The sequence below is a fragment of the Pyxicephalus adspersus genome, chromosome 4 (assembly GCF_032062135.1).
Source record: "Pyxicephalus adspersus chromosome 4, UCB_Pads_2.0, whole genome shotgun sequence".
NCBI lineage: Eukaryota > Metazoa > Chordata > Amphibia > Anura > Pyxicephalidae > Pyxicephalus > Pyxicephalus adspersus.
The window spans coordinates 65,158,887-65,186,285 of record NC_092861.1 but is presented as its reverse complement, the minus strand read 5'-3'; the positions used below and the strand labels follow the sequence as shown (position 1 = coordinate 65,186,285).

At 35.3% G+C, this 27,399-nt stretch overlaps 1 protein-coding gene across 5 annotated transcripts in view; it reads left to right on the top strand.

Annotated features, from left to right (window-relative positions):
* KHDRBS2 (KH RNA binding domain containing, signal transduction associated 2) overlaps nucleotides 1-27,399 on the top strand; it is a 162,003-nt gene that overhangs the window by 79,600 nt on the left and 55,004 nt on the right. For all 5 annotated transcript variants that reach the window (XR_011920335.1, XR_011920337.1, XR_011920334.1 and 2 more), the window contains 3 exons: nucleotides 7,435-7,581; nucleotides 15,610-15,737; nucleotides 19,634-19,826. Coding sequence is in view for 1 of the 5 variants with exons in the window: in XM_072408469.1 (XP_072264570.1) it covers nucleotides 7,435-7,581; nucleotides 15,610-15,737; nucleotides 19,634-19,826 (468 nt within the window). In the remaining 4 variants the exon portion in view is untranslated. The remainder of the gene's footprint in view (nucleotides 1-7,434; nucleotides 7,582-15,609; nucleotides 15,738-19,633; nucleotides 19,827-27,399) is intronic.

Sequence of the window (27,399 nt, the reverse complement as noted above, 5' to 3'; positions counted from 1 at the left end):
GCTTTTTCCTAAAACAATCTATTGAGTGTGCTAAAACTTCTTCCTGAGGGAGTCTATTTCACATTTTCATAGTCCTTACTGTGAAGAAAATCCCATCTGTGTGCGGACATAAAACATCTTTTCCTGCAGACACCAGAATAATTTTAGTTCTCTATATGGACTATTTTTATATTTATATAGGGTGACCAGTTCCCTCTTTACTGCTTCTTCCTGGGTCACAAACTATAGCTTTGATAAATCCCTTAAAAACGCTAAGACAAAGACATTAAACAGATCCCAAAACATTTCTGTTTTCTATTTCAGATCTCTTTTTTATCTTTTCTTTAAAAATAAAACGCTTTAACTGCATTTATTAATATGTCACTCTTGCTTCTCTCACCTTGCTTTCTGTAAATAGATAGAGTCAAGAGGGAATTTGTGATGGGAAAGCATCCAACCAGTATGGACAGCGGTGATAATTTCTTCTTCACTGACAGCTACATTTTTAACTACATTGCTCCCAGCCTTGTGTTTCTTGCTAAGGATTTATCACTATAGGGGCCTGTGTCATTGTGTTTTATTTGGCAAATTCAGCCTGCCTTGGACATCAGTTTTAGATGCTTCTGAGATTATTAAGAATTCATTGCATGTTTTTTTGACCTGCATTTGACCTACTTCAGCAGCTTTTGCATGTCTATGGAATTGTACAGGCAGAGAAGCAGTTCTCAGCCCTGAACAACATTTGGTCAATACTGTCCCTAACAGAAGATTATTTCCCTCTAATAGCTTTTAAAATTGCTTTATACTATCTAATTTTAGAAAAAGGAACTTTTTTGTTAAAACCGTATTTAAAACCAGGATGTCAAATTTTATAAATATTGACGTCTAAACCAGATAAAAAAATGTTCACTTTTCATTTAATTTCCTATAATCCTATATTAGTTATGCTTTTGTTTCCTAGAAACGCTGTTTGTTAGGTTGTCATGTATAATATGTACATTTTATGATTGCTGTTGCTGTAGATTGCTGTTCAAATAGGCAAATCTGTTACTTTTTCAGGAATGCCATAGTCTATTCATTTTAGACAAAATTACTTCTGTTCTATTTATATGTATTACTATATGATTTGATGTTGTGATATATCAGTAATTTTTTAAGAATGCAGATATTAAAAATTATCTACAGAAAACACTTAGATTAGGTTTCTTCTCCACATTAATTAAAAAAATAATCATTGTATATTCTGTACATTCCCTTCAACCCTTTCACATATAAGTAGTCATTTTTTTGTTCTGCAAGTATAGAATATGATTGGCCTATTTTGGATTAGAATTAAGAGGCAACCACTTACAGGTGTAGGATATCAGTGGCAACCAGGTATAGTGTAGGAGTGGTATCGCAGTTTCTGTGGATGTAATGGGTAAGATGACCTTTATATCTGTGAATTTTAAAGAACAATACAGTTTTAAAAGCCTGAATAAAGAAAATAATGAAGCCACCACATAACATTTATGAACTATATATATATACAGTGAGGTCCATAAATACTTGGACAGAGACAACTTTTTTCTAATTTTGTTTCTGTACATTACCACAATTATTTTAAAGGAAACAACTCAGATGCAGTTGAACTGCAGACTTTCAGCTTTAATTCAGTGGGCTGAACAAAAAGATTGCATAAAAATGTGAGGAACTAAGCCTTTTTTTACACAATCACTTCATTTCAAGGGCTACTTTGACAATTGACTGAAAGGCTATTTCATGGGCTGGTGTGGGCAATTCCTTCGTTATGTCAAATATCAATTAAGCAGATAAAAGGCCTGGAATTGATTTGAAGGGGGGAGGATGCTTGTATGTGGAAGATTTTGCTGTGAACAGACAACATGCGGTCAAAGGAGCTCTCCATGCAGGTGAAACAAGCCATCCTTAGGCTGCAAAAACAGAAAAAACCCATCTGAGAAATTGCTACAATATTAGGAGTGGCAAAATCTACAGTTTGGTACATCATGAGAAAAAAACAAAGCACTGGTGAACTCAGCAAAATTAACTGCAGTAATGTACAGAACCAAAATAGAAAAAAGTCTCTGTCCAAATATTTATGGACCTAACTGTATATATATATATATATATATATATATTTGAGGGGGATTAACACTTTAAGGATATTAGTAGGAAGTATTCTGAAGAAGGAATGAGCAAGTGCCTCTGGCCTGCAGTGGCCTGCAGTCACATCTTATTGGAGGCACCCGCGTACCTCTAATCAGCTGTGACAGCAAAGTTGCCACGGTCACCAGGCTGTACTTACCTGGTTTTTCAAAATAATTTGACTTAGGTTCATGTAGATAGTAAACAGCTATTGCAACCTGTCATCGAGTAGATAGCCAAACATGAATCTAAGAGTGGACAAAAATATTAGCATAAAAGTGATTAACTAATGGGCTGATCATTTGTTAACAAATGACCAAAAGCCTTTTTGCATGGCCTTTTTAAACAATGATTTCCACCTTCATGTACTACAGCAGTGGTCCCCAACCTTTTGGAGCTTTGCAAACCATTAAATCTATGCATGCACGATCCAGAGTCCTGTCACTCAAAGGGGAAGAAACTTCCCCCTGAGTGACATCATGATGCCAGAACCCCCCCCCACACTCTCCCAACGCAGGTCTGGGCCTGCGATGGGAGAGTAGGCAGGTTGTGTCCTCCAATCCTTGCGGGAGAAATGGTCCGCCCTCTGGCCGGTGCGCCCCCCCAAACGGGGTCCTTCTCCGGACCCTGCTGGGGGGTGCACCGCTAGAGCCATGGACCACTGCTGGTCTCTGTGCTCTCGCAGCCCACCTGTAAGATGGTTTGTCAAGGAGCAAGTACAAAAATATATTGTAAACCAGTGTTTGAAAATTTTGGTGGTCCGCGGCTCTGGCCGGTGCACCCCCGAGCGGAAACAGGAGAAGGACCCCGCTGGGGGGACACACCGGCCAGAGCTGCGGACCATGTCTCCTGTACAGATCCCTGGCTCAGGGCGGTGGGCAGGTTGTGTCTCAACATAACCTGCCCACTCTCCCATCAGAGGCTTAGATCTGCGATGGGAGAGGGGGAGGGTTCTGGAACGACACACTAAAGGGACAATGACATCACTAAAGGGAAAATTTCTTACCCTTTGAGTGACAACAAGCTTCCCGCGAATGCGTGGTTCAGAGTTGGCTAATTCAGTGGTCCGCTGTTCCGAAAAGGTTGGCGACCAACAGTATATTGAATTGAATTGTTTAAATCCTATACTATTTTCTACTGTGTTTTATTTGTAAACTATTTGTAGCAAGAACCTAAATCTGTACATGCTTTTTAAATTATAAACTGATTAAGACTCACAAGAGATGTAATAAATTATTTTAATTTTCTATAATGAGAAGCTTCAACAATTAATTTTGCATTGTGTCAAAAAGAAGCAATGTTTGCCTAGCACTAAATGTTTATGATATTTAAACAGGTTAAAGCAATTTTTTTACATTATCAAAAATGCAATTTCAAGATACAGTTTTGTGTTTTAAAAAAATTGCAGTTTAATATTGAATAAAAATGCCAACAGAATACCAAATTTAGTAGTTCTGAAACATTATGTTTAAAGCTGCCTTTATTAGGTATGAAGGTCTGGGAGCTATATTTCTGCCCTAAGGCCATCAGCGTCTGTCTGTGGTCCTCCATTTAAGTGATCATAGGCACATGTCTGTAATCTAAATTAAAGTGGATCTTTTAGTATATACTAGTCTTTAAATTCCTGACAATGTTACAATTCAATGAAAACAGTTTAATTTATAATATATATATTATTTTTTTAATGTGGCTTAGGTGGCCTGAGATATCAGTTTGCAGCAGGGATCAGCTTTTTTTTAATCTCCCCTCCTCCAAAGATCACAACCAGTCACAAGTTGCAAAGCTGCAGCAAATACTGATTGGTTCTGATTGTAAACAGTAAAGGAACTGCAATGGCACCTATGATTTCATTATCGTGTCAGCATTCTAGTCCAGGAGGTAGATGCTTAAAATTGATTTACAATGGGTGAAAAAAATCCCACATTTTCCAAAAGTAAATCCTACGAAAGGATTGTCGGGGGAGGTCTTGAATCAGTACGATGGATAATAAGTATCTATGTTACACATTACCTAACATCCAAAAGAGTAACACAAATATTTTTGATGCTAGCTGTACTTTAAGGGAAAAGATACCGATTACACCAAGCTCTTTTTTCATATAGAGCATGCATACTACAGTGACACGTAAAGTCAGTCATTGTTAACAGGAGGGCTGTCTTCCAAAGTGTTGCAACAAGTGTGCAACAAGGCAATTTCAAAAAAGGAAAGCCGTATTTAAGATGAAATTCTACCCAGCCTTGTGGCAGAAATATTTTTGTTGTGTTTGTTGTTACTATTTTCTTGTTCTTCAAAATATTGGACAACAGGTTAAATCATTTCAAAAAATAAATTTCTGGTGAAGTGCTTGGACACCATTCTTCTCTTAATTATATATCTGTTCTAACTTCAAATCAAATTTCTGTCTGACTTCATGATTTTATTGTACTGTAGCTCACAACAGAAGCTCAATGGGTCATAGATTTCTTCCTGGCTTCTGGGCACAGAACTCTGTTTAATTAATTGCATAAAGTGCATACTGAACTACAGACCCATTGCAGAGCTTCCACCATAAATTACACTAATTAGTCTGTATTTAGTTGAAACTACTGATTAACTAATTGAAATTTTGATTGCTTTTGATTTAAATGCAATGGAGGAACAATATGATTCAATAACCTGTTTTATCTGATACATAGCATGATTTATTAATTTTACTTCCTTTTTGCTTCGGTAAGAATCATTTTGTTTCAGGTAAGACAATGTAACATAATAGATAAATATGTCCAATATCAGCAACCCGTTACATCTATGGAATAAATAGATCATTTCATTTCTTTGCTATGAGCTTTTAAAAATGTTTAATAGGTTATTAAGATGTATCCACCAAAAGTGAATTTAGGGTTCTGAAGAGATATAGGCAGACAAGCAGGTAAATAACTGTTGGGTACAAAAATATTTAAAACTAGGGAAACTTAGCAGCTACCATCATTGACTAGAATTCTAAAGATGTTATTTGCCTAATAAAATAGTTAGCCTTTAGGGCTTCTCTCAGGTAAGTGTACTTCCAAGAATTAAGGGACAGACCTTTGTGAAGATTAACATGCTATGCAGATCATAGTAGTGGGTTCAATTGTGTTTTGCATAGCAGTGAGCTCATTTGTGCTGTTTTTTCCAAGATGTTTAAAGTAACACTCATTTTTTTTTTTTGAAAGTATAGTAACTTGCACATGTAAACCTAAATTGTAATTATTGGGACTTTTAATGAATCAAAATATACACAACATCATCAACTCAACACGTTTCATGGATACTTGTTCAGCTTTTTCAGGAAATAACAGTAACAAGACCTAAAGTTACAAACATCATTTAAACAATAACAATAAATATACTTTGCATATATTGCCTTTTAAAAATAGATACAAAAATTCTATACATCATACCATATGAATCAGCCAGAGATGCGCCCTTTCTTCAAATTTGCTCACATATGCAGAAAAAACGACCAAGGGAGCAGGACACAATTATAGGTCTTGTTACTGTTATTTGCTGAAAAAGTGGACCAAGTATCCAAATTGCATAGAATTGAATATGTATAAGACCATGAAAATTGCATACAATTGAATTGCAGCGTTAACTGCTGTTTTTATTCATGATTGTCATTATGTAGTTGTGTTTAATTGTAATGTAGTTTTAGGTTTTATGTCTAACATAAATAATAAATAAAGAATAATATATGGATGTGACGGGATGTGGCATAATTTTTTTAAATAAGTAAATTAATAAAATATAAGTTAAAAAATTTGGACATGTAGATACAAATGCACCCATATACTTTCCTTAAAGTTTTAAATATCATTGATTTTCAAAATGAAGGGCACTGACTCCTTTAGTAAATTAACCCCACTACCTTATACCATAGCTCAAATATTTTGAAGGCAGAGATATTCATTTCTACACAGATATCATTTATTCCCCAAGCCGTTTCTTCTACCAGATGGTTAAAAAACAGGATAATAAAGTGGAGGAAAATAGAGGGTGCTCCAGCTATAGAATAACACAGTTAGGAATAAGTATTAAAACAGATAAAGTCAATATCAGTTGTTAGTGGCTTCTGCAGAAATCCAGTGATGTGTTCTGCGGACAAGCACGGCTTTCTTATAGATGAATCACCATAGTAAGATCTGTCACTGTATAGTGATTCATCTTAAAAAGATGAAGAGGTGCTTGCTGGAGATGGAGGTTTGAAGAAACCACTGTCAATTGATATACACACATATTTTTATCAGATTTTAATGTGAATTACTTATTTTACTAAAGCTAACATTGCTTTTACATAATTGGATTATCGTCTGTTTTCTCTTATCCCATTTTAATCTGATATGAGAACTTAATCTAAAGATTTGCTGGCCATGTCCTATTGTGAGTTATAGATAACCAGCTGTATGTACCTTGAATGAGATATAATTTACATTGTAGTGTTAAAACATTTTTATCAGTATAATAAAAGTATAACAAGTGTCCTAAATAATCTAACACATATGAAATCACAGGCAATTAGATTTGTACAATCGATTTTAAGTACTGGAATATAGGATTTCAATGTTTTATCACAAACTGAGGTTATTAAAAAAAAATGATTATGAAACTGGAGAACGTGTAAAGAATGTCACAGCCTCAGGATCACAACAACCCCAATGTTTGCGCCCAAACGCAGATCAGCAGGGAAATGAGCAAAACACATGAAAAGGAATAGAAGAGGAAATATAAATCAGGAAGATACAATGTAAAGAAGAAGGAAAATGGAGTAGTGAAGCAGAAGAAGAATTAGAAAGAGAAACGGAAAAAAAACCCACAAGGCTTGTCACAGCTATTGCATTCCTCTCTTTAACCGCTCTGCAATTAAGCTACTTTATCATGGGAAATACTAGAAAGTTTCACATTGATCACAATCTAGGTTCATTTCGATCCAATGAGAGCAAAATATCATTCATGTCATTTAATGTTTTTTAAATTGTTGCAATTGTAATTAGTTACAGTGATATCACTTAATTTGATTGCTGGGAATTTTCAGGATATGGGTGTTTATGAACTCTTCAATAGGATGATTTAAAAGGTTTATTAGAGTGGATGAGTTATTGATTGCAGAAAAAAAACAATTTTTTCCTGCTGTCATTGTAGTAATCTAAATAAAAAAGATGTTACTGCAGAGATTCTATCTGTTCTCTGTCTATATCATACTCTTTTGGAGCTGGTCTATTTATGGTTGTATGTGTCCTTTGGTTGTGAATCATTTTCAGAAGAGAACTCATTTGTATACATGCCATTTTTCAGGAAGAAGAATTAAGAAAGAGTGGAGAGGCAAAATATGCACACTTGAGTGATGAACTCCATGTATTAATTGAAGTGTTTGCTCCGCCGGGAGAAGCCTATTCACGTATGAGTCATGCTTTGGAAGAGATTAAAAAATTCCTTGTTCCGGTACGTGTCATCTATTTGTCAGGTTCATAATTCATAGCATTTATAACATCATCATAATTTGTCTATGAAGCGACTGTACAAAGGATTGTATACAAGATCTCACCAGCAGTACAAAAAGGTATTATATGCAGAATGTCTCAGTCTTTTCCAACATGGTATTTATTATTTTTTACAGCCAAAATGTAATAAGATTTTGTTATAAGCACCAACACCTGTGTTAGAAGAACCCTGCAACCTCCTATAGCAATTACAACTTTTTGACTCTTGGGCTTTATGTGAATTTACACTTGTATGACCTTGCTTCAAAAAGCCAAATCATATGCCAGTGCTGCCAGACATGGGTGCAGATGGGTCTAGAGCATGTCCTAGATCTAGTTACATCTAGCACATGTAAAAGGACACTGAGCATAGTCAGAATATAAGCATAGCCATAGCCCATTTAGGGTGAAACATCAGAGTAAGGGGATCCTTAGTGGGGACCTATGCTAGGTACTACGCAGTCATGCCACCTGTAGTAAATCCTAAATTGCTAAACTTTACTGCCTCAATACTAGTATGTGATTTATATATTTGATGTAAAATTTGACCCAGTCGAGGCAAATGGTCTGTGTATAAACCTCATATGTAAATTAAACAGCTTACCTGCAATACATCAAAAAAAAACTAAGTGAATTCTTTCAAAAAGAAGATAGCATAGGTTCCATCATACTGCTAAAGTAGAAAAAATATCCATAAGGAAGTCTATTTGGTCTTTGTCTACCATCACAACCAGATATTTTTTGCTGGACAAAGATTCTTTGCTAACAAAGAATATTGTTGGGACTGCAATTTCTTTTTTAATCATTCTACAATGTGACATTTCCTCCTAAACCTCCAATGTGCATAGTAGGGGCTGCACTAGAGACAGATGTGTCTGAATTTTTATTCACAATACCCTACACTTTTACAGAACTTTAAAATATCAACAGCAACCAGGATTTATCTAGAGAGGCAGCAAATTAAGTCAAGGTGAAACTTTACATTGTGTACACTCAGTTTTCTAAAAGGTGGCAAAAAAATCACATCTTTAAAAATATACCCTTCTCAGCATGAAGACAATGAACATGCAGACACTTTAGGTCTGATTTAAAGCTTTCCAAGACTGGATAATATAGAATATCATTTGGGAACCTGAGTGATAAAGCAAACCTAATATATTCTTGCTCAGAACTGAAAACTTGCCAACTAATATGATTTTTAAGAAATCCATTCTAGGTGTGTTGGATTACCCAGGTTATCCTATGATAGCCTGTCTTTTCCAGGCATGGCAAGCTTTAATAAATCAGACCCTCTGTGTGTCAGGTTATGAGCCTGTAGTTCCCTGGAGCATACTACATAGGTGACAAACAGTATTCTTGTTGATAGGATCACCACATAAAATTAGATAGATAAACCTAACAACAGTAAAAAGTTTGTACAGTTTCTGAACCTGTGGCAAGCTATCAATGGTTAAATTTCAACATTTGCCTTTAAATACACTTAAATGGGAATTTAGCATATAAACCCTTGTCTTATATTTAGGATGCATTCAACAAATCTCTCAGGAAGGATTATCCAATGTGCATTATCAAGCAGTGAATCTGTCATTCAAATTCTTAGGTGAAGAATAATGAAGATCATGTGTTTCACTGGCAGTAATTGATTCTCCACCAGGGAATGTTTCAATGAATATCAGATTGCCTGCTTTATAAATAGACCCCAAATAAGTACCTATTTGTTATTCATCTATCTATCTGGTTTGTTATCTGTTATAAACATACTGTAAAATACAGTTGGAGTCTACTACTGTAACATGTCATGAATAAATGAAAATTGAAATCTGCATATTTTCTGGTAAAATCTGTTATATCACATTTAATATGTGTTCTCTAGCTAACTCGATTTGTGAGTTGTGATGACAAAAGTTACAAATTTAGGAAGCACTATGCAGAATTAATCATATTATTTTATTTCATATCTTGATAATCAAGCAAACAGATTGTCTGTTTGTCCTATTTGAACAAAGCTTGTCTCTGCTATAGTTACACCATTCCTCTTTAGCATTCTGGAGAAATGTCTTTGTAACATGAATCTAAGTGAAGAACATTACTCACTACTCCAGTGGCAAGGCTCCAAAAATGGCTCTCTGAAAAATAATCTTCCTTGCCCTTCAGTGTTTTATTCAGGGCAGGAGTATCACCCTTGTTCTGACATTTTAGCGTGAGTAATTGGTGCTTGTTGAATTTATTGTTTCTCCCCTCCATTATTTTGGTCAAGTGCAAGCAAGGGGAAACAACATGTACATTCAGTAGCTGTGTTGCATGATTTAAAAGTATTTCACATATTAACTCTGGGGACCAGGCATGTGCAGCAGTTAAATATTTTCAGATGCCTTTGGAGAGAACAAACGATAGCAAGGAAATAGACATTAGTAAAGCATCACCAACTGAAACGCACAGTCTATAAAACAAATGAAATATACAGGTGTGGAGGAATAAAAAACTTAGATAGCATTTTTGTAATATGTTACACCATACTGCATAATGTATTTTTGCTGCACAAGATTACATTGTTTATTCATTTTCATTCTTTGCCGTTAACAATGGTAAGTGGGGGCAGACTGAAAACATGCAATTTTACCAGTCCAGATCTGTGAGTGAGCAGCGGTCATCAATGTTCATGTCAGAATACACCTATTCACCTGAGCATCTTGCCTTAACTTGTTACCCTTTTATTTTAATTAATTTTATTGATTTTTAATAAAATTTTTGACAGTAAGAAAATAACTTTAGAAATATTTTATTGTTTGTTTTATAACAAGATCAGATATAGTCTGCAGTTTTGTCTTTATCTGAGACCCATTAGGGAAACTTCTTGTTTTGTTGGCTCAGTAGGAAGGAGAGAAAAAAATCTTTCTAAGGTCAAAGCAATGCAACAAGTATTCCTATTGGAAAATGACCTGTACAGGACATAGGTAGGTGCAAGGCGTGTCACTGCACGAGGTCTCCATACCCTCATCAGCCACAAGGGGCCCCCACAGGTACCCGAAGCCAGTTCACTGGGGAATTAAAGAGGGGGGGCAAATCAGTTATGCAAAGGTGCCTACTGTTGACTACGTTCGCCACTTGTTCTATATACTCCCATTCTGTTAGCAAATCATGGTTTTGTTTTTCCTGTTGGTTTTAGTCCCAATGACAATGGTCACCAAAACAAATCCGGAGTGTATGTTCCTAATAAAAAAAAACAGAAATACACACAAGACAAAAATAAAAGTTTTAGATTGCAGATACGATTATGTGCACGATACATGGTATTTGTTCTTTACTGTGCCTTTTCACAATACTTGACCATAAGTCACCCAACGGTATACAAATAAGCACTTCCACAGCTGTCAGGCAATTGAGCATGGTCATTGTTGTAGTTTTTCTGCTCTACAATCTTTGTAATGTGGTGGTAAACACATTTTAGTAACTCAAACTATGTGCTCACGGAAAATACACTCACATACAGTGGCCAGCCTCTCCTTGATATGACAAAAGTTTGGGCAGTCCAATCTTCAAACAATTGCTGTGTACAATCTAATAGTAGTAATAATTTCTTCTGACAGTTTTTTCCATCATACAGTTTTTTCCTCGGGGTGAATGTAACAGAATTTATTTTTTTGTTAAAGAAATTCTCCATTTCACCCAGAGAACAAAACTCAGTTTGCAACTAACTAGCTTGTAGCTAATGCATGTCATGTAAAGTGTACATATTTGCTAAATAAATTAATGGAAGGCCTAAAGCACATTTTAATGCGCTTTATTTAAAAATAAGTAAGCCGAAACAGTCAACAGGATAGTACTCTTGACATAGACTATTACATGTAAGGACATGTGGCAAAGGTAGATGGCTCATAAATGAGCCACAGAGATGGTTCAGACAGCACAGATTCATAATTCAGGGTCCAGTGAACACAGACAAAACAAGACAGCCAGAACAAACTAAAATCAGCAACAGGGGACAGAAAAATGCAATGGTATTCAGGAACGCAGAGAAGGCTCAAGCTCTTCAAGCACAGAACTGTCAAACAAGATTCTTTTTAGTAAATGCCCAGGTGGTGTTAAAAATAAATATATATGAATTTCCATGTGCACGTAGATTTCTAGGTTCATACAAATAAACAGTGATATAAAAACCTGTACAGATGCCTTGGAGTGTTTCTTTTTATTGTAGCAGTATTGGATATCCACCACTGTATATCATCTGTATCTGTGTTTGATAGCTATGATTTAAACTGGGCAATACACTGAAATGTAAGAAAAATATTTAATAAATGTTTAATGAGAATGCAAATATAACGTAGCCAAATGTGACATATGAGCCAAAGGCAAAAAATAACAAGTTTCAATAACTGAAGCTGTGAGATCCTCCGGCATCTCAAGTCACGTCAACTCATTTAAAAGCAATTTGAACAGAGATGACAGACACAAGAATGAGCTATTACTAAGTAGTTAGGAAAATACTGTAAACAACTGAGCAACTTGAAGGCACAGTAAAAATATAAATAACTGAAATGAAGAATGACATGAATTTAGGGAATTAAAAGGACATTGAAATTGATGAAAAAATGGCAAGGACGGATGGCTGCCTTTCCTGTTTGCATGAAACAGTTGTTGACCTCTTCATCTCTATTCTACCCATCACCTGTTGTGGAAGGTCGCCATCTCCAGATCCCATTTCCTATACTGCATTGTGACTCTTCAGTGGATCTGGGACCAGGGTTACAAACTGTGTTAGGAAAAACATACCTGTGACTTTTTAAAACTTTCTATATAACGAACATACATTTAACAAATATTTATGAGAGAAAAGTTAGTCAACCCTGTGAAGTACGTACATTGTACTCCTGTAATAAAACAGCTTTCACAGTTTTACCTTGCAATTTAACTAAGAGCTTTTCTTATATTACCTATATATTATCACCTATATGGATCAAAGATTTACATTTTGCAATTTTTAAGACTGTTTTAAAATTGATAAGATTTTCTTCAGGTGAAATCAAATGTAGTTTTGTTTATTATACAAGTGGAAGGAGCATCTAGAGATTAGAGAGTGTTCAGTCTGCAAAATGTATGTTTACTTAGCTCAGTAAATAGGGTGAAGTTCTGTGTCCACATTGAATACCATTTTAAGTGCAAGGCAAAAAAATAAAACTGGCTTTTTACTTGGGAATGGCTGGACTTTTTAGGTGAATATAGACATTATTTTAATCACTCAGTTAAGCCCAACACAGATAACCTCAATTAATGCAGCCTAAAAAATATTGTGAGATTGCCCAGTTCCTGAGTGGAAACATCTCCTTAGAGATGTAAATTATAATCATATGCAGATATATGTGTCAGTGTTAATAATTATTATTTATATAATTATAAATATTATTATTTGATGGTATCAACACACTCTTTTTTTAACCAGGGAATTTAAAACCGTTTTCTAGTGTTTGCATTCATTTTAGATTTCTAATGCTCAGGGAAAGCCATTGGAAAATTAAAGGTATGGTCCAACAGTCTGCATTGTCATGGGCAAAATTTAAAATGCCTACAATTTAGCTCCTTAAGACACACTGAATTTGTGAAATCCAATGTGGCAGCACCATTTTAAATTAATCAAATAACCTGCAATGTGGAAGATACATTTTGTCATTGAAAATGGTTCAGTGCTATGCCCAAGCATTAACCAACTAACAAAGAAGCACATGTAAGGGTCTTTGCCTTAATTCATTTAGTCTCTAGGCTGTTACTGGCAATAACATAAGTCTAAAATGGTGAAAGATATAGTAGAATTTACATTATAGCAATGTAGGTCTCACTCTATGTTTTTCTGCAATCATCTGAAGTTATCATAACAATTACTGAGCTCTGCTAAATCAGTCAGTATCTGCTGCAACCTACTAAAGTTGAAGTTATTATAGATATTAGTATTTTCATTACAATTTTCTAATAAATGGTAAACATGGCCAGAAGGCAAGATGGCCATAACATGAAAAAAAGCCAGAAGGCCACTTAATACAGTTGTACCTATAGATGACTCTTTATACTTTATGAGCCTAGAAATAAAAAAAAATAATCAATACATTTAATTAATCAAATTTCTCCCCATGCTTATTGAATGTTACCAACCTTTTAAATTGTATACACTAGACACAAATTTATTTTAATGAAATATTAATAGCAAAAAAACTGTGCATTTTGCAGAGCTAGTGAGGGTTATGGAAAAAACTATTAATAAATTACTTATAAATTGCTGACATCGTTTTATGCATTCTAACATAGAAGCTCCATTCATTCTGGAATTGATTCAGCTTTCTTGTACTAACTGTTGATGTATGTAAAGTCTCTGCTACAGACCAACAACTGAATAATGTATCTGTCATTTGGCAATCAGAATATAGTTTTATCCTAACCTTGAACCCTGAAATGCACATTTGTAATTGCTTAATATACAACCATATAAATATTTAAAGTCAATATTAGGTCCATACTCTTGTAGCAAGCAAGTCATGTGTGTAATTTCCTCTTAGGCTTATAAAACATGTAAACATACATGCACTTATAGAGAGTGATAGTGATCATTTTTTTCTTTAAATAATTAATTATTTTTATTCATAACTGGTAAATACTAGATTTATCAATGGGTTCCTTGGCAGAATCTAGGTCAAAGAACAAAAGATTTAGAACACATATCTTATGAAACTACCAAAAGAGAATCCCAGAAAGCTAGGATCAATGCTTTAGTCGTAAAAGAACTTGAAGCTTGATTAAAAATTAGAATTTAAAAAAATATTTAGAAATTTGTAAACCACATTTATAGACTTTTAGGGTTCATGGCCTGTCAGAGATCCCTGTTGTTAAAAATATAATTATTACCTGTATATAAATATATACTGTATCAGTCCTCAATATTTGTATGTGCCCTAGAAAAGATGCAGTAAAAAAATCTGGGAAATACATTAAATCCATTCCAGTTTGTTGCAAGCGTCTAACCTTATGAAGGATCCCTTTGTTCCCAAGAGCAACTGTTAGCTCATTGTTAAACACATTCTTAACCTATACGGTATCCACAAGCCAATTCTCATTTCCTACTATCACCACCACTATTTTGAATTACACATTTTGTTTTAATCTCACTGGTGGTCTAATCATGTCAATATTTTATGCCAAAAGCGGTACATTGTTTTGCATGGAAATTTATTTTACATTGTACGCCTATAATTCTTAGGCATAACTCACCAAAATATGTCCAATATTTACTAAATTTAATAATAAACTTTAAATAAAAAAACACAAAAATCTGTTAAACAAGGGTGCATAAAAATACTGAAACCTGTAATTTAACTGTACAGTAGCATATATATTTAATATATTGCTACTGATGTCACCGGGAAATCCCGGAAGAGGACGCGGCCCGAAAATGGGATGGGATAACACAGGTAACATGGTCAGGGTTATTAGTGGAGTTTCCAAAGTAAAGGGTGTATTACTCTGTGTTTCGATATTGCAGGCAATAGAACTAGGCATCTTAAGTGTATCCTTTAATTTATCATGTACATAAACTGAAAAAATATACCATGAAGATTTAAAGGGAAGATAGCCTTATCACTGAATTTCCCTGGTGGTGATTCCTAATGACTCATAGTGCACAAAGCTACTTATTGTTTTTATTCTATCTAATGAATATTGTATCCTTTTTGTTGAATCTTGGTTATTACCATTACTATCTACTTCTTATGCAACATTGAATTTTACACAGGGATGTACACATTGTAGGTATCTTCTTTACTTCCAACAGTACCTATTAATGCTTAAATAATTGCAGTTACTTATATCTGCCGGTCATTTAGTTCAGGTAGCTGCTCATTAAGAAAATAGTTCAACAAATTCTGACAAATAAAAATCACAAAGTTTTCATATTATTTTGCTACATTGCATCATTATTTATTAGCTAGCCTCACTGTTTTCTGTTTTGCAGGATTATAATGATGAAATTCGGCAAGAACAGTTAAGAGAGCTATCCTATTTAAATGGTTCTGAAGACTCTAGTCGAAGTAAAGCAACAAGAAGTAGAGCAATTAGATTAGTTTCTACTACAACTGTCAGGTAAATTTCTCATTCATAATAATAAAGATTCAGTTTTGCTTTTGCACATTGAAGATTTACTTTCCAAACAGACAGCCATCATGACAATGTGGGATTTTTTGCAACAAATGCCTGTATTTATAAAACAGGGAATCTAATATTCCCTCCAACATTCCCTTGTGAGAATCAATTATTGCCATTAAAACATACATACTTGGAAGATTCCCACAAGGGAATTTTTCAGGGAATGTGGGATTCCATGTTTTATAAATAGAGCCGAAAGTGAGAAATAACAAGGAAACAAAAGTGAGTGAGTACACATTAGGAAAGCATAGAACATTTCTCAATTGATCAAGGTTAGAGTGGTTACAAATGTAACTTCTGTTCCATGTGTATGTTCTATGCCATATCCAAAATTTTAAGAATAGGTAAAGCTTTTAAGCAGCCTGACGCTAAGAAGAGAAAAAGGAAAAATAGAAAAAATATTGGAAGAAACACAGAGAAATAAAAGAAAAGGAAAGATTGCCCCAGGGGACCTTGAAGGGCAAGCCACAATTATGTCTGCCAGACAGACACAGCTCAAGCCATACAAAAGCAGGGAAGTCAGCAAGTTTCTAAAAAGAGAACACAACAGCTCCATACAAAGGTAACGTTTTCCTGTTCCTTATGTAGGTCAGCCAACAGACTCCCCAATAAATAAATTAGAAAGAAATGCAAGCTCAAGCAAGTTAGAAAATACATTACTAGAGGTACAATGATACAATAATGGGCTGTCCAAGAGTGGAGAAGACTATGATAAGAGAACCTGGGTCACTCAGCAAACCTGGAGTTGATCTGGATCAGGATTGCAAAAGGTTTCACAACTAACCGCAAATGTTTTTGAAAAAAATCCCTTCCAGGTTTGCGGGATGACCCTCTTTCTCCCATGATATTCTATCTTCTCCAGTCTATCAGCACCAGTTACATTACCTTTATGTGTAAGTGTAAAAGAGAACAAAACATCCTCATCAGATAAAGGGTGGCCGGGTTTCCACCCCCACTCCACAATGAAATGAATAACCCTGGTAAAAATGCAGACAGCTAACCTTGATAGAGAGTCAAGAGTTTTTGAAGCACAGGTAGATTGTAAGCAAAGGTCTTCAAATATTGATAAAGGCCAATACAGGTCCGCAAGTGTACATAATGCAGAATAAAAAATCCATTTAATGAAAATAAAAGAGCTATAGGTCTGACAGAGTGTGAGATTGGGCTTGAATGATAGGGTTACTGATAGGGCTCGAATGATAGAGTTCAAAAAGGGCCATGACAGATGTCACACTAACCTCTTCCCCTCTAAAGCACAGGCATCTCTTTCCTGCGCATGTGGGCAGTTCTGACACTGGGGGTGCCTTTATTCCCAAGATTTATAAGCTTCGTCCAACTCACTGGCCAATCAGGAAATAGCCCATTACCAACGCAAGCTATTTAGCTAGCTCAGACACAGCACTAAGCGTTCGTGCAATGTATCTTCGTTGTGCCGATCCAAAAGTTCTGTTGAGCTAGTTCCTGTTGACCTGGTGCCTAATTCAGTGTTTTCTCTGTCCAGCTCCTGAGTTAACCCCTCATTCCCTGTGCTGTTCCAGTGTTCTAGTCTGTCTGTGGATATCCCTGTGTCACCTGTGCCTCCTGTTGCTTCCAGTATCTTCCCTATGCCCGCAGTGGCCCCTGTGTCACTGGTGTCTATCTCCTGGATCCCTGGTATTTGACCCCTGGCCTGTGACCTGACCTCTATTGCTTGCTGCCTGCCTTGACCCCAGCCTTCCTCGTCTATCCTTCTGCTTTGTGATTTGGTACCGTGTTTTGCCCACCTTGGTGTGCCCAAGACCGCAACCTGGCAGTAACCAGCGGCGCAACGTCCTCACCATCAGAGGCTCTGGAGGAAACCTGGTTACTGCTAAGACTCTGCGCCTTGCCCCTTCTCAGGGCTCACACCACCTCCGTGCAAGTCATAGCGCCTGGTAGTGGTCCTGTCTCTCCATGCGTGACAACAGATATTGCACCATTTTTTTCTTTTTTTGACTTCTTCCTAGCTCTTTCCCAGTACTAAAAACCCAACTAGGACACAGATGTAATTCCCTGTGCTTACCTAAGTACCCAACAATATGTATGTATAGTAAACTTTGAACCCCATGGATCTTACAGTGTATATTCAAATACTAATTTGTCAAATTCGTGCACACAAGTCATCTAAGGTGAGGTGAAAGATCCTTTCAAAATGAATAGTTTTTATTTTGTTTTGCAATATAGCTGGAACAGTATAATATTGTCAAGAGACAAACCATGAAAGGAAAACAGGATATCTAGAAAACTCCTACAAGAGGGCTCAGTCATATAAAATTTGGTAGGTAAGGGCCAGAAGCAATGGCTCTAAGGATGTGCATAAATATGACAGCATAAAGGAGGGTTAGATATTATAAAAATCATAGAGCTGCTTATAGTAAAGATATCCAGTATATATATGAGTGTAGCATATTTAGTTAAAAGATAATTAATGCATGTGAGAAAATTGTAGGAAAAGATAAAAACAGCATGGGGGGGAGTAGAGAAATAGAAGCTAAGGAAAAGAAAAGGGGTTATCTTGTGTTCGGGTCCTGGGTCTACACTGTAGCAAAGCTTTTTCAAATGGGAAACTGAAGTGAAACTGACATGAGTACAAACTCTGAGGGTTCTATATTTTTGTGAACACGATTGATTATGTTCTATCTATGGCTGTAACTCTTGGCAGTCGTAAAAGTCCTAACATTGGTATGACAGAAATAAGATGAGAAAGGAAAATTATTAAATAAGTTAAAAATATTTCAAGAAAATGCCATAGTAGTTGTCAGTAGAGCTGCGCACCAGAACCATGTAAGGGGGATCTCTGGTGACATCCATTATTTGTGCATTGCAATAAAATATATTCCAAATGGTGTAAGTGAAGTTGAAATCTGTGAAGAATGCATGAGGAGAAGGCAGTAGGGGGGGGGGGGGGGGGGGGGGGGGGGGGGTGTAAGTGTTCTCTTATATACATAAAGCCTAAAGGTATCAAAACTTAGTAAAGAGGCTAGGCAGACAACTACAAACAAGCTCCATATGTCACACAAAATGGAAATTATCAAAAGTCATAGTTCTGGAATGTATACAGTATACAGGATATAGTCGATAAGGTTATCCATAAAATTAGTGATTAACCTCCTGGGCGGTTTATTTCTCTGTATTTATATATCTAAAAGCAGTACAAAATAACTGTATTGAATGCAATACAGTGGATTTATATGTGTAAAGCAGTACATTGTCTTGAATGAAAATATATTTTACAGTATAATAAAAGTTGGAATTACAAAATCATGTCAAAATAATTTTAAAAAATGTAAATAAATAAAAAAAATTTTTTTTTTTTTTTTTTTTAAATTATATACTTATACTATTATATTATATTGTAAAATAAATGTTCATGCAAGACAATGTACTGCTTTTACACATATAAATCCACTGTATTGTATTCAGTACAGTTATTTTGTATTAAATGCAATACAAATGGATTTTGAATTTCCCGCCCTGCCGGCAACCTATGCATGCACCAACATCACTGGAAACTTCCCAGTGACTCATCGAGTGCAGAAGACACTGGAGGAAGAAAAAAGAAGATGCGAAGGAAGAGAGAAGACGCGAAAGACAACGTGGGATGCTGGCCGATAAAGTAAGACTCGATTTATTATTTTTTCCCATAGGTTTAAATACCCCGAGTGTGACTCAGGGTTACAACTTTTAGCTTCTTTTTTCCACCCACACTTGGGTTACCGCCCATGAGGTAATACCGTTTTGGTCAATCACAGTCTATATTGTGGTTAATTCTATACCTGTAAATGCTATACCTTTATGAAATTTTTTTTTTTTAGGAATCGTGGAAGTGCTATTCCACCCTCACTGCCAGGACGAGGTACTCCAGTTCCCAGAGGTTCTCCTGTGTCACGTGTACAGTTACCACTGCCATCAGTAGCTCGTGGTGTTCCTACAGCAAGGGGGCGTGGAACCCCAGGTGCTCCTGGTTATCGTGCACCACCTCTTGCTCTTGAGACTTATGAAGAATATGTAAGTAGTTTTGCAGTTTTCTTTCATGTTTTTTTATGTATATATTTAGGGCCTTATCATTATTGCCAAACCAGATATAGGGTTTGATGGTTGAAATTATATATATATATATATATTATATATATATATGTAAATATATATATATATCAGTCATAACCTGATCACACGCACGGCTCGTACCATTCGGCTTGCTCCTACCTTCTGCTCAATTAGCCCCCCCTGGCAGTCTAATTATGACCGTATTTTTATGTCAAAAGCGGTACATTGTTTTGCGTGTAAATTTGTTGATTATTATTTTAGGCCTGTAATTCTTAGGAATAACTCCCGGGTATAATAAAGTTTTAAACACAAATCATAAATTATAATATAATAAATAATTATAAATCATTTTATAAGTAAAATAATAAATAAAAAAAACTTTAATAAAAATTAAAATGTTTTATATATAATAGAATAAACTTTTGGATTTATTATTTATTATTTGGATTTATTTTTTATAACTTTATCACTGTGATCAATATTTTAAAATAGAATGTAATCTACTTTTAAATTTCCCGCCATGCCATGCCTCCCCCGCGTACCAACGCTTCGCGCATTACATCGGTCACACCAGGGATGTGATGCAGAAGCTGGCCGGGGATCGCTGAGGACGTGCTGGATTGAAGGGAGCAGGTAGAATTTCTTTTCCTACCCTGAGTGTGGCTTGGAGTTACCGCTTTTGTTATGTAAAATTCACCAGTTGCCACACTCAGGAATACTGCCAAGGCGGTTAAAAGAGCACTCAGAAAACACTTTTTCAGACTTTCCTACTTTTCTTCTTCTGTCTCTTAAAACCCTCACTACTTCCCATCACTCCATATCTCCCCTCCTATTGTGTGAGACTTCCCCCACCTCCTAGATTGGAAGCTCCTCGGGACAGGGTCCTTTTCTCCTCCTCGCATTATTTTACTACTATATTTACCACCTGTGCACTGACAGTCACTTTTCGGCTTTCTCAGGCTTTTGCTTTTTTAATGTTTTTTATTGCAACCTATAAAAAAACTTGCAATTGCTTAACAATACTTGCAGTATTGTTCCTTGTCTAATAAGTAATAAATTGTTGTTGTTTATTAACCCCTTGCCAAAAAAAACACTTTTTTTTAAAAAACCCAATGCATTGATAATAGAATGAGCTTTCAACCTGTCTTGGGTTAAATTGGAACTAAATTTTTACTTTACAAAATAAAGAACAGGCAATGCCTCTTTACAATAACCTTACTTACCTGCATGATCGCACCTGGAAAAAGCTGAGTTGAATATGCACAGTGTCAGCTTTAATTGTTATGGAAACCTAGCAATCCTGGTTTACCTTTACGTGTACCAGGGATGAATGAACATCATCCCGACATGTACAATGAAGATGATTGAAGTTTGTCTCTGGGAAGAAGAAAGGAAGATATGGCACCCTGCGATAAAATGCTGATAGGGTTTAGTTCTACTTTAAGGATCTTCAGCCATCCTGATTGCATAGACCTAATGGTGTAACTACCATGTCTGCCTATGGGATTTCATTTATTCCTGCATGAGGTATACTAACAATGTAAACTGTGCTGTTCATGAGCAGCTCAGTGTATATCCTATGAAAAATTGTACGTTTGTGTTATCATAGTAAGACAGAGCATGTCCCTCCTGCAATAAAGATCCAGCCTGTCCACAAATGTTAAAATGTTTAATTTACTTCCACTTTCACGTAGAATAAACCTTGAAAAATATGTTTAGGTCTCCTAGAACTCCTAGAAGATGTTAATCATTATTGTATTTATACCACATAGTGAGTAATATATAAGTTGTAATGAGAATAAAAAAATGAATAAGTATTAGCACTTTTGATTCACAGAGCTTGTTCCTTAGAGCAAATTTATTTTCAGTAAAAATTGTAAATTTAATCTAACAATAATACTTTTAGGAAACTAAGACTGAAATTTCAGTAATTCTGACATTGTTGGTCCTAGAAAAAAGGCTCCTTAGATTGTTTTTTATTGGGGGAATGACTTCCCCAAAACTTACATTGGTAGACTCTATTACACTGAAGTGTGAATAGGAAGAACATTTCTTATAATATTGGTCACTGGTATTAATGCTCCTCATAGTATTAGGAATCATGCCCCATTAGAGATAGCTAACAATATTTTTGGCCTCAGTGGCTACTTATCTGGGAAACTGCGCCGACTGAATCTCTCGAAACTTCTGAAGGTTCCACAAAACCCTGGTTGAGGAAGGCTGTATTGGATCAAAAATAGGCAAACAATGATAATGACAATATTTGACCAGAAATTACACCCTATATTTTTTTAAACACTTTCTTAGTACTGGCTTCCTATTTTTCCTACTAATATTCCTACTATTGTTCCTAATATTCCTACTATTAGCACAATACTAATGGTGTAAGCAAAAGTGTGCGTTTTAGTTTTAGTAATTTTTCTATATCTGTCTTCTGCCTTGTATTTACCTTTATTTGTTGGTACTATTAATACTGATGGGAGAACTGAACAATTGTGCTAATAGTGAAGTATTTCATAAAATTACAAACAGTGCATTTTCTTGAAAACTAGCTTAGTTAGAGACATTTTTCTTTTTATGGAATTGCATATGTCAAAATGTTTTAGAATGAAGCAAATTATGAGATTAGGGCTTTTTGATAACTGCTAAAATGAGATATCCTGATATATCTGGTATTATTTGATTAAATTCTAAATTATATTTAGCTGAATCTAAACAGCTGGATAGCATATTGATTAAATAAAACTGATTAGATATTATGCCAGAAGCACTTAAATAAAGAGCTAAGGCTCAGCTGACAAGCATCTGGTGATACTTGAAAAATCCAATTGTATTTCTACTGTAATAGCAATAAAGTGTAAAGATTTTATTACAGCAGACTACAGGATTGCTAGAGCAGTACAGTACTGCTGGAAGCTCTACTAAGAAAAATGTCTTTTCATGGCGATAGTTTTTTATGTTAAAGCCATATGAATAGTTTGCTTTTCTTACATGGTCAGCAACAGGATAAAAATAAAAGTCATATAAAACAATGAATCTAAAGTTTAATTAAAGCTCCCTGTTAAATATTCACACAGAAAGCACATTACGTTGATTGTAATGGAAAAATAATGTAAGATAGTTTTATGGCTGGAACAGCAATAAAGTTATGAACATTTTGTGGCTTCTCATTCCTCTAATTTAATCACAGGGTTCTACGACTATAGCCACCTTCTACTTATTATATTTTAAATTATAATGTATTAAAAAATAAAGAACTTGCCAAGTTAGTGTCCACTATGCGGTTATTTGAGGTCTTCAGGTTTACGGTTTAAAATTAATTAATGGGTATAAGTTGATTCTGGTGGACAGAATTACATTATGAGGCAACCTACAATTTTCCATTTTAACATTATTAACTGTTCAGTGCTCTTGACTTTCATCTCTGGGTAGTAGGTTCAGATCTCTCCCAGCATATTCACAATGTGTTTGCGCCTAGTGGTTAAGATTCACACCCTACATAGTTTACTTATTTTCCTCCTAAATAGCCGTAGAATATATGTGTAATATATGACAGATTACCCTGATAAGGTGTATTCTGTTTTACTAAAAATATGTGCACCTGCTTCATGAATCAATAACACTTTATGTTTGAGGACATCTAGTTTTTTGTCTTCTTTTAGTTCTTTGAAAAAAAATGTAGAACAAAGGTAATAACCTGTGGGTCAGGATGCCAAGTATGAAACCAAAATTAGCTGTTGGACTTCCTCAAGTATTATGCATTCAGTTTATTATATTGTGCTGTAAAAAATACATTGTTTTTTGTTGTTTTTTTGCACAAACAATGGATGACATCTGTGGGTATTTTTATGGGAACACAGCTAAAGACAACACATTGCCACAGGAAAGGTTTCTTTTTTTGATACTGTATTAGGACATAACCAAAGCTCCCATTGTAGTGTTGGTGTGTTTTTGTTCCTGCTCTTTCTTTCCAAATGTAATATTTGAAACCTTTTAAATACATGACTTTGGAAACATATACTATTATTAACACATACAATAATGTACATTAGTTAGTTACTAACACTGTGAAACAGTTCAATGTGTACATCACATATAAAATATATTTCTCATAATGATTTAGGAATCTTTTTTGATAAAAGATTAGCTGTATTAACCAGAACAAACTGCATCCACAGGCAAACAGTGTCCAAATAAATTCATTCAAAAGGGCAGAAAAAAGGTTGATGTGTCTAATCAATTTATTTTACTCAGATTGTAATTCAAAGCAGAGTACCAGCTAAATATGAGAATATCAGAACTTGGATATTTTCGTCTGCTGAGAATTACATTGTTGAAAAGCAATGTCAGATACACTCGTTTGGGGACATATTTTACCATAAAACACTTATGAACCTGAGACTAAGGCTTTGTACACACGTTCAATAATTGTCCTTGGAAAGGATCTTTCAGGATCCTTTCCAAAAAAAAAAAGACTGAATTAGCGCTGTGCATACAGCACCATTCTGCTCTTTGGAAAGGGAGAACGACAGAGTGGTACTCCGCTGTGCTCTCTCTTCACTTGTATTAGGATCATTCATGGATCTGCCAGGAAGGATCTATGAACGATGTCAGACAAGCACTGTATACACGTCAGATTCTTGTCCGCTACCAGCCCTGATCATTGCACTATATTCATCCGACGTGTGTACCGTAGCCTTAGGCAGTCTTTTAGCAGACCACGTCTTTTAGCAGAATGAGAAGATGGGGTTGCTTCAGTGAGAAGTCACTTAGATTTCCTCTAGCTCAAACTAGATGACATTTTTTAAATCTTTTTTTTTTTTTTACAGTGTAATAGTATCTGTAGTTCTGTATTTAGCAGCATATGTTGTTTTCAATTTCGAGGAGGCTACATAACGTTGTTGGGGACATGAAACAATAGTCACTTGTACATCAGGTACAGGGCACTGTAATTTAAATGTATCTATTTTGTTCATGCTATTATCTGCAGACAAAATCCTGATCCATGTATCATGGATGTTTCATGCAGCTCTACTGCAGGTTTAGAAGGTACACTGCAATGTATACTTTCTATGTTGGATTACCCTTTGTCAGTATTGGTATAGTTGTATTGCCTGCTGTCTACAACCGCAGCACAATTCCCAGCACACATCAGCAGGAAGGAAGTATCTTAGAGTATATAATTAAAGATGACATGTATTGCTTATTTGTATTGTGCAGTAAATAACTATGGGTAAAATGGTGCACACTTTTCTACTTTTAGCAAAGACCAAGATGCATACATTATTATTTTATAAACCCTAACTGTATTTTTTTAGAAGAAATGAGCAGAACATTTTTGTGGAATCACTTTCCCAGTAGAAAGGCAATTTCTGTGTTAATGAGTAATTTCTTTAGAAAGTATTTTTATTCTGCCATGCAGCATTATATTCTTAGGTACTGCCTTCATTATAATCCTACGTTCAGCTACTATCAGTTTCATCAGACAACTGACTTTTTCCAGATGTCATTTCAAAGGCTGATCTTATAAACTGACAACACTAGTGTGTGCTGTCACTGTGCTCAGTGAAACTTGGACTTGGACTAGTTCCTAAAATTTTACATTTCTTGTTTATCGGCAAAAGTTTTGTCTTTTAGTCCCAAGAATGGCCAAAATTTAACAACAAGGTTTCCCTTTTCCCACCATAGTCTTCAAGGAGCCATAGCCTAGGATTCACTTTTGCATTCAGTATCTTCAGGCAAGATTCTCCAAACCCCAAGCGGATCCAACCTGGCAGATACACCCATTCATTTTAATTTTACCTACCCATTTAAAAGTAAATATATATATTTATATATATATATATATATATATATATATATATATATATATATATATATTTCTGCCTTGTTTATTAAGCCCTATGTATTCTGAATTTTCTTGGAAATCTGTGGCTTCTGTTAAAATTTAGGCAAGTGGAATTGGGGAGACTTACTTTCTTATAAGGGGCTGCTAGAAATATTAAGAAATATCTTGAATGAAAAGATATATATGTTAGGCTTTTACATTATGTTTTACATTTACATGTTTTTCCCTTTATTACTTAAAGCTGAACTCCAGACAAAAAGCTAAATATGCAGATAAAATAGATATGTTAAATTGTTATATATATTCTAGCAGCAAAATAGTGTGTGCATATCTGCCAATTCAGTCTTGCAATTTACACAGCCCTGTCACTGCTATGCCTAACAGGGAAGGAGATTTAAACGTTCTCTGCTGTCATTTCTCTCTTTAACATATAGGGCCCCTCCTCACCTCATACTGTCATTAGAGTGTGAAAGCAGAAGGAGCTTACTGATTAGCTCTTTTCTCTTATATTCTACTTTCCCTTCTAATGGGAATGACCCTTCTACTGCAACATGCTGGATTGGCTTCTTGTTCTAATTTTATAACTTACCTAGGCTGCTGGTATTTAAAATAAATACATTTAACACTGCACTTTTGCATTTTTTTGTATGTGATTAGGACTTTTCTTTAACTTACTGGCGTGTATGCAAAATATGAAAATTGTTTTATTTAATTAAAATAGAGTTTGATTGGTGAATTTTTATACCAGGTATAACAGGGGTGTCATACTCAAATCTGCCTCCAAAGGAATCCTAAATATGAACTGCAGCTGGCCCGCTGCTGCATTGAAGTAGCACTGCTACTACAATTCCCGGCATCACTCCTGTCTATAGACCAGCGGCCTCTCTGCCTATGCGTTGCCCCGCATTGGACTGTTTTATAGACGCAAGTAATTCCGGGAATTGTAGTAGAAACATCACTCGGGTCTGTAGACCAGCGGCCTCTCTGCCTATGCGTGGCATATTTGAGTTTGAGACCCCTGATGTATAACTTCTCTGTGTGGTCTGTTATGTCTCCTGGGAATTCTCCACAATTCCGGATTAGGATTTTTTTTTTTCTTGAGAATGCATTTTCCAGACTATAGTGTGTTTAACAGCAGTTTAGCTGAGGCTCAGCAGCAGCAATGATGATAATTATATGTGCTATAAAGAACATGGCCAAAAAATAAGTTCAGTTTCTTAATACTTATTACATGTAATAAATGTGTAATAAATATTCAAGGTCACCCCTAACAACACTACAACAGGCCAAGGTGTTTCTTAGGACATATCCTATCTCTATATGACACAGGTTCCAACATGCCTAGCAGCATCAAAAAATCTCTTAAACTTGAGGCAAATGACCCACTCTGCCATTCTTACATTTTTCAGATAATAAAAACTTAAAACATTTAAAAAAATGGGTAAATTGACATTCACTTTTTTCACAACTGTTTTTTTAAACTAGCTTTTCAAAATAACAAATGGTATTTAAAAATGAAGGAAAAGGGTTCCCCAAAATGTAGTCAAAGCATAGGTTTGAATATGCCACTACCCTAGGAATATATATAGAAAATGATAATAAGTAACCAAAAGCTGAAAGCCCTAAAGTCCTCATGCCTTTTAGTGTGTAAAGTAAGAGATTATAATGGCAAAATTATATTAAAAA